Below are 8777 nucleotides of genomic sequence, written 5' to 3'. Positions count from 1 at the left end.
CGGAGACAGTGCGATTGGCACAGGACAGAGTGGAGTTTAGGGCTGTTGTACATAGGGTCGCTATGAGTCGCAGGCGACTTGATGGCACATAACAACAACAACAACAACAACAACAACAACATACTTTTGTAGCAGTCTTTTTTCTTCAAGGACTAAAAGATCTTTAAATTTAAGACAATGAAATAATTCCTATGTTTTCTATTTTTTCCTTATTAGGGTCTGAATCCTTCAATCTATAGATGCTCTTTCAATTTTGCTCTAGATATGCTGGCTATCCAGATGAGAAGTGTCTATATTTGATTATGTGTGCCAGAAGATTAACTTCTGCCTAAGTCTTTCATTATACATCTTGGCCAGAAATACAGCTTATCTAGACAGTCTTGTTAGTAAATCTGCTGAAATACATAAGTAAAAACTATTTTATGATTTCTGAGTAAGTATGAAAGTTGTTAACTATTTTCACTGCCTCCAACCAAGAAAATTGCATGGAGAAGTAGATAATAAACATTTCTGGTGATAAGACAGACTGAAACTTGTTTTCACATTTTAGTAGGGACTAAAGAAATCTCTTATTTATAGGACAGGGGTCAGGATCTATTGTTCATAGGGTCGCTATGGATCAAACTAAACTTGATAGCACCTAAAAACAACAACAACAAAGAAATCGCCAATGAAGTTTTTGAATTTCATAGTACTTCAGTAAAACATACAGTTACAGTGGGAATATTAAAGATTTAGTGGGCTCTGTTGTGTCAAGAAGTGTGAAGATGGCACAGGACAGGGTTCTGATCTATTGTTCATAGTGTTGCGATGAGTCGTACTTGGCTCGATGGTACCTAACAACAACATAACAATATGGAGTACTTGTATCTGATTAACAAATGCAATTAATTTTCTCACTCCTTCTCCAGCTATCACTGTATTAAAGAATTACCACTGTGTTAATCTAAATAATAAAGCAGCTTACATCACTTACTTGCAAAGCCTGGTTTTACTCAAACTTCTCATTTGATTATGAAGTAATCCTATCTAAACGATTCTGAGGACTTAATTTGTTTCTGCTCTGGTGGCCAAGTGTAAGGAAATGCATTACAAGCAAAAGGCAAGCAGTTTGAATCCACCAGTTGCTCCATGGAAGAAGGATGGGCAATGTCCCCCGCACAATTTACAGCCTTTGAAAATCTGCTGGAGGGTCAGTTAGGAGTTGGTTCTGACTCTGACACGTAACAATAATTTGTCTAGATATGGACCACTCCTCCATTTCTGTTTCTTAACTCATCTATTCTATCATTTCCTTCTGAGTGCTTGGATCAAAACAGTGCTATTTCACAATCTTGTTGCCAGTGCTTTTCTCAGTGCTATTCCTCAGAAGTAAAAATCAAAAGAGGAAACTTGATTACTGGCAAATGGAAACAACATCCTAAGGACTAGATTTTACCTTTGAAAGGGCAAACAATTCAAAGGTTGTGAGTTTCCCCTATTGTTCTTTCCAATTCTCTTTTTATTTCTTACCATGAAGAAGGCACCCCGATGATAATACTTCTGTAAGAACTTATATTTGCCCTTGACAGCCTTGTTAGTAATCACTTTTCCATTTGCCCGAAGCTCCGCTCTCCTCTCTTCCTCAGTCAGGTTTCGCATGCGTTCGATTTCTGCTTTCTCCTTCTCGAGCCTGTCCAGGGAGCAAATATATTTATTAGTATTGTTTCAGCTTCAGAAACATCCAAGTAATGGAAAATACCATAGTGCTATCTCTTTTTTCTGTTGTGTTTATAAGACCACATACTGCAAATTTCCAAAAGTCAATTCTAGTCTTTTTGAGTCTCAGACATACTATTACTACTTGATTCTGCAATATTACTAATTCCTTTTACCTAAAAAGTAATTTTGGCTTAAAAAAATAATCAAAGGGAATTTAAAGTAACTCTATGTAAGGCTGTTTTGAGACTCTTAGGAATCCTAAGTATGCTTACATATCATAGATTAAGAATTAATGATTAAGGGAGCTCTAGTGGCCTAGTGGCAAGAAGCTGCGCTGCCAACCCTGAAGGTGCATGGTTCAAATCCACCAGATGCTCTGCTGGAGAAGAAATTGTCTCCTGTGCCAGTCAGATCTAATTCGACAGTACACAAAAGGGAAATACATTTTTTTTTTTAAAAAATTAACTATTATTAGCTTGCAGTGACTTTGACTTTTTCCCCCCCAGATATCTTATTTTTCCAGAAAAACGCATATAAACATACAGTTTTCCACACTATCTTGAGAGTACATAAACTCTTAAGATCTATGATAAGGAACCTTAAAAATATTCCAAGCAACTTACACGAAGTAGCTAAAAAACAACACTAAGGGAGCTTTGGTGGTCTAGTGGCAAGAAACTGCACTGCAATCCCAGAGGTATGTGGTTCGAATCCACCAGATACTCTGCTGGAGAAGAAGGGACAATCTCCTGTACCAGTCAGAGCCGATTTGACGGCACACACACACAAATTAAAAAAAACAACCCAAACCAAAACAACCACTGTTCTAACCTAACAAATGTACTATCTAGTGCCACAAATATTTCCCACTATAGCATGAATGCTCTTTTGTAGAGTAACTTTGCTGATCCCTCTAATTCCAGGTGGAGTTTATTCCCCTTCTGCTGCTCATAATCCAAGTTACCTTTGATCAATAAAAGGTGGCAGAAATGATGTATAAGTTCTGGAACTGAAGTTTCAGCAAGTTTCCACACCTTGACTGTCTTGGAATGTTGCCCTGAGATTGCTAAAGAAGCCTACACGTACTGGAGAAGAGAGGTATTCCAGCTGGTAGTCAGCATCAGCATTCAGACATGAAGGGGAGGTCTTTGTGGACCTTCTAGACCTGCCAACCTTCTATCTGGATGCAAATGGATAGGACCAGATGAAATTGCTCTGCCCAGCTCCAAAATTGTTGAGGACTCATTGGGTGTTTAAGTCACTTAATTTTGGGTCAGACTGTTATAAATAACTGCTAAACGAACAACTTTTGTGTATCCGATAGAAAACTAAAGGGAACATTGGCTGGCAATTCTTAATTATAACAAGCCATATTCTAATTATGAGAAACTCATCTAGTCCCAAAGCAAAATCTCAAATCTGTTGCTGTGGATTGTATTATACTTTTACTAATGGTACTCAATGTGCAGGAACAGAACCACTCTATAAGAGGTTTCTTGGCTGTAACCTTTATAGAGGCAAATCACTAGTCCCTTTTTACACAGCAACACTGGGTAGGTCTAATCTGGTAACCTTTAAGTTAAAAATTAGAGCACAAACCGAACCACCGGGACCTTAGCCGGCCAAAGGGACCCTGAAGAAGGCTCGAATGAAGTTCACAGTGGTTATGGCACCTTAGAACCACAACTTCAAAAACCTTTTCAATTACCATTAACTCTAGGCCCACCCTAATACTCACGCTTCTCGGTCCTCTCTGTCTCTCTTGATTCTCTTTAACTCCCGAACTTTCCATGCTTCATATTCCTCTTCATCATTTTCATCATCAGTATTGAGTGCATCCAGTGCAGCCAGAGATCGCTTGTTCTCTTCTAGCTCCTTCTTGGTCTCCTCTTCTACAATCTGGACAGGAATAGTATTTCTGTTATTTAACTTTCTTATTCTCCTCTGACAAACCTAATTACACTAGTCTGTACTTAACCCTTCTCAAAGAAACCCCAATACCTTGAGTGTGTACTTGCGCCTCTCCTCAGCCATGCGTTTTGCCTCTTGTTCCAGCTCCTTCTGTTTCAATGCTTCAGCCTCACGCTCTTGAACTGTTACTCGGTCTTTCCTAGAGCATAAAAGTCCTGTTAATTACTCAAAGCCCCTAGGGTGAAGCACCTCATTTCTTTAGACCAAGTCCCATACAAATTAGAGAAAACCAAACGATCTCTGGTTTACTTGTAAAGGGTTTGAGGTAGGGGGCGGGCAAGTCATTCCAGGTGTTTAAAGCTGCAAAATTTCATTCATCTTTAATTGTCTGGGTAGCTCAAGGAATCTACTGGGACTGATTTAAGTAGCATGATCTCCAGCTATTAGGAGAGGAACAGAATTTGTTTTGTAAGTTTAATTTGTGTCTAAATGTGTTTTCAAAGACTGTAGGCAGGAATATGCTCTTTAAATGGAAAGAGAAAAGTGGAGATAAACCCAGGCTTTGCATTAACAAAAGCCATTCCTCAGCAGATAACTCCAGGGCTGGGGACTGGACACAAAAACTTTCATGTAGCAACCTAGATTTCATAAGAGCATGGAGAGGATAAATAAGCAGCTTCTTTAAATTTGGAAAGCTGTAAATACTCTGGTGATTCAAACCTGGCTTGAATACTTACTTTCGGATGAAGACTGGTTTAAGGCGAGCCTCCATCTCATCTTCACTATCTGTGTACTCTTCATACTCAGACTCTGACTCTGACTCTTCCCCAGAACGTCCTTCATCTTCCACTTCCATGACTTCCATCTCTTCATTTTTTCTCTCCTGAGCTCGCTGACGCATCATCCCACGGCGCCGTTCTATTTCCTAGAAAATCACAAGTCCAAGCCAGTTAGTCAAATGGAATGTGCCCTAAGATGTCTTTTTATACTCAGAGAGAACTCACTGTTTTCCTTTATCATACCTCATCATCAATTTCTTCCTCTTCCTCTTCACTGCTGTCTTCTCGTTCCATGCGCCAAGCATCTCCTTCTACTTCTGAGTCACTTTCTCCTACCACTTCAGGTTCCACTATTTTCCTATGTCGAGCCAATCTGAAAAAACAACATCTTCAAGGTTAACACTAAATTTTACACAAATGAAGAAGTCATATTTTCTTAGTCACAGAGTATCAATACATTATGTTTGGTGTCATCAACACTGAAGCTTTGGAATGTGGTAACTGAGGCATAGATAAAAGAAATTAAATCAGATTGTTAGAGTAAATAGTTAAGCTGAGCCTAAAACAAACTTTAAGCTAGGGGTATCTTGACATCTCACAGGACAGTATTCATTTACAGTTCTCAAACTGTATGCTGAGGTGTGCTTATAAACTCATGTAAGTACTTTGACAAAATGGAAGAATGGCTAAAAAAATTCTCCCTAGTATATTCATAGAGTATTATTTATCACTGAAAAATGGTCAAGAATTCATAAAATATTGCACAACCTGGGTTGCTTTAGAAAAGCTATGCTAAGTGATATATGTTAAGTCACAGAAAAACAATTATAAGACCACTACTATAAAAAGCGAAAGAAAGGTTTAAACAATGACAGAAATAATCTTAAAGTTTACCAGGGATGGAAGGGGGGAGTAAAAATTTAGTAAACAGGGGAGCTCTGGTGGCCTAGTGGCAAGAAGCTGCACTGCAAGCCCAGAGGTATGTGGTTCAAATCCACCAGATGCTCTGCTGGAGAAGAAGGGGCAATCTCCTCCTGTACCAGTCAGGTCCAATTTGATGGTACACAAACAAAATAATAAAATGTAAAAAAAAAAAAAATTAGTAAACAGATGAGCAGGGTGAAGGGAAAGGCAATGTAGACACTGTAAATTAATTAATATAATTAATGTTATAAAACAAAACACCTATGAATGATCAAATGAAAAACCAATATGCTTTGTAAGTTCTGCTCAAATGGAAAAAAAAACACATATAGGATACCATCTATCTGGCTTTGTCCTACTTCACTACTGTAACTTTCTCTAGATTGTGTTGGGCTGCTATCCAAATGGCCAGCAGCTCAAACCCATCGGCCACTCCATGGGAGAAAGATGAGGCAGTCTACTGTTAAGATTTACAGCCTTGATAACCTGCTAGAGGGCTGACATGAGTTTGAATCAACTCCAAGCTTAGCCTGTCCTGTTATAGTAAGTTGCTGCGTGACAATGAGCTGAAATTTACTCATAGCTGACCGTCGAGATGCTGTAAATTATACAGGAGGAGACTTCATCTCTCTCTCCCAAAAAGCAGCTGGTGGATCTGAACTATTCGCCTTTGGTTTGGCAGTGCAACTCTCTACTCACTAGGCCATCAGAGCTTCTTACAACTCTACTTTCTGAAATTTTAAGAATCTTCTTGACAAACCAGCTGTACTTTCAAGTCCTTTAAGTTATATAGAGTTTGAACTAGAGGTCATCCGCGTTTTTTTACTTTGCCACTTACTTGTTAAATAGTTTCAGTCATGTTACTTAGCTAATACTTTTGCACCTCAGTTCCTCATCTTTAAAACAGAGGTAACAATTCCTAAATCAAAGGGCTGTTGGACATAGCATGAGAACTAGTAAATGCAATGCAATTGGAGAAAAGGCTGGCACATATTAAGGACTAAAATATTAGCTATTTTTATTGTTGTTGATATTGTTATAATTAACCTATAGGTGTTCAAGTCCAAGAAACACAACCCAGGTCTGTCTTTACCTCTCTTCCACATCTTCACTAATGCGGTTCTGCAAACGTCTCAGACGGGGATCACTAGATGAATCTTCTTCCTGTTCCTCAGGCTCTGCTTCTTGTTCTTTGGCTTTTTTAATGAACTGAAATTCCTCATCCTCCTCATCTGAAGATTCCATAGGGGCATAGTCTGGCCTCTTTCCTGACACATAGCGTTTCACCTTCACTTTTTCCATGGAAATCTCACCTGAGCAAGAAAGATAATGTTATAATTGAGTAGTCTCTTTACCAATGTCCTTTACAGAGAGCGTGAACCCTGTATTCTTGACAGACAAGAGGTTGAGCACAAGATGATGAGTATCATAACACATTTATTATTCATTTAATTGTGTTTTCCTACAAAAGCCAAGTCATAGGAGGTGCGGTAGAGAATGTAACAACTCTAAGACAAGACTATGAAGTCAACTTGGGTATAATGAAGTGTAGAAAACTGGATAAATAAGTGGGTAAAAAAACCCCTAATTATCAAAGTGTCCTCAAAAAGTAGACTGCATCCACACAAATTCATATTATCCCATCTCAGCTAGCAATAATTCCTGGTATTAGGAATAATGACTTGAGCAAGAGCATAAAATATTATCAATTATTCTTTAAGGTTTTGTTCTATAATATTCCATGGCAGTATTTATATTCCTGTGTAACTCAATCTTAAGATCACACAGATAGAGGGGAGCTCTGGTGGCTTAGTGGCAAGAAGCTGCAACTACAATCCCAGAGGTGCATGGTTCGAATCCACCAGATGCTCTGCCGGGGAAGGAGGGGCAATCTCCTCCTGTACCAGTCAGATCTGATTTGACGGTACACGCACACAAAAATAATTTTTTTTTAAAAAAGCACACAGATAAAATATAATTGAAAATAATTTTAGATGGCTGAAATAGTATATTGCCAAGGGACTGCCATAAATTCAAGCAGGACTGAGAAGAGGTTATGAAATAACAGACATAATTTTGATGTCTGATGGACCTTGACTGAAAGAAAGCAGAGACTGTCAGAAAGATGTTTACTTGTTTTTTATTGACTATGAAAAGGCATATGACTATCTGGGTCAGAATACATATGGGTAGCACTGAAAAGAATGGGAATCTCAAAACACTTAATTGTGCTCATACAGAACCTGGACCAAGAAGCAGTTGGTAGAATAGACAAGAGGCTACTATATGGTTTAAAATCAGGAAAGGTTGATGCCAAGGCTGGATCCTTTCACTATACCTATTCAATTTGTATGCTGAGCAAATAATTCAATAAGCTGGACTATATAAAGAACATGAAAGAAGACTCATCAATAACCTGAAATATACAGATAATACAAACTTGTTTGTAGCAAAAATCTAAAGGACTTATTACCAACACCTCCACCAACTCAATTTTTAAAAATTTTTTCAATCTTTTTTTAAAAAAATTATTTTACATTGGTTTGCATACAACTCAATCTTTAATACTTCATTTCTACTTTCTTTTCCTTTAGCCCATATTCTATTAAACTTGCAAGAGTGAATAATTTGTCTTTTAAAATACAAACACTTTGTGCTTGCTTCGGCAGCACATATACTAAAATTGGAACGATACAGAGAAGATCAGCAAGAAGTGTTCCATTAAAAAAAATACAAACACTTTAAAGAAAAAAATAATCAACTCATTTTATAACTTGTTAATTAGACAATTCAAATAAAAATTTTAGGGACTTTCACTTATGCCTACAGATATAAAAGGCTAAATAGCCTAACAGATAATTTATTCCAGCGAAATAAAAAGAAACAAAAATTTCCATGTCATCACGACTTAAAAAAATTCAACTTAAGATTAAAAGGATGGCCTACCCTTAGAGAAAAATTTTATTTATGTAATTCATCACATCAACCAATTATGAGAGAAATATACTATTTTACTTACAGTCACATAATCTTAACAAAAGAGTTAATGAACCACGTACCTAATGATAATAGAAAGATTTCTTGGATGGGAAAATAAACCCCAAACCAAACTAAGAGTGGGCATGCTTATGTTGTTCCTATAATAATTTCAAGTGAAAATTGTATATGCACAACCAGGAGAGGATAAAATTGATGAATAGGATGGATTTGTTGTTGTTGTTATGTGCCGTCGAGTCGTTTGCGACTCATAGCAAACCTATGCACAACAGCCCTAAACCCTGCTCTATCCTGCGCCAACTGCACTGCCTTTGACACACCCATCCCGATTACCCCAGTCACCAAATCAATCTATCTCATAGAGGGTCTTCCCTCCACCGTCCCTCCACCCTCCCAAGCATGATGTCCCTCTCCAAGGACCCATCCCTCCTGGCAACATGTCCAAAGTATGTCAGACGAAGCCCC

General features: G+C 37.9%; 1 protein-coding gene across 1 annotated transcript in view; it reads right to left on the bottom strand.

Annotated features, from left to right (window-relative positions):
- MFAP1 (microfibrillar-associated protein 1) overlaps positions 1-8777 on the bottom strand; it is a 13990-nt gene that overhangs the window by 1864 nt on the left and 3349 nt on the right. Inside the window, exons 2-7 of the mRNA XM_006882956.1 lie at positions 6409-6628; positions 4635-4764; positions 4350-4537; positions 3703-3811; positions 3440-3600; positions 1513-1672 (exon numbers count right to left, since the gene is read on the bottom strand). Of these exons, the coding sequence (XP_006883018.1) occupies positions 1513-1672; positions 3440-3600; positions 3703-3811; positions 4350-4537; positions 4635-4764; positions 6409-6628 (968 nt within the window). The remainder of the gene's footprint in view (positions 1-1512; positions 1673-3439; positions 3601-3702; positions 3812-4349; positions 4538-4634; positions 4765-6408; positions 6629-8777) is intronic.

Source organism: Elephantulus edwardii, unplaced genomic scaffold (genome assembly GCF_000299155.1).
Source record: "Elephantulus edwardii isolate Elephantulus edwardi_28Jun2011 unplaced genomic scaffold, EleEdw1.0 scaffold00026, whole genome shotgun sequence".
Lineage (NCBI taxonomy): Eukaryota > Metazoa > Chordata > Mammalia > Macroscelidea > Macroscelididae > Elephantulus > Elephantulus edwardii.
Note: the sequence above shows the minus strand (reverse complement) of the source record. Positions and strands in the feature narration are given on the sequence as shown.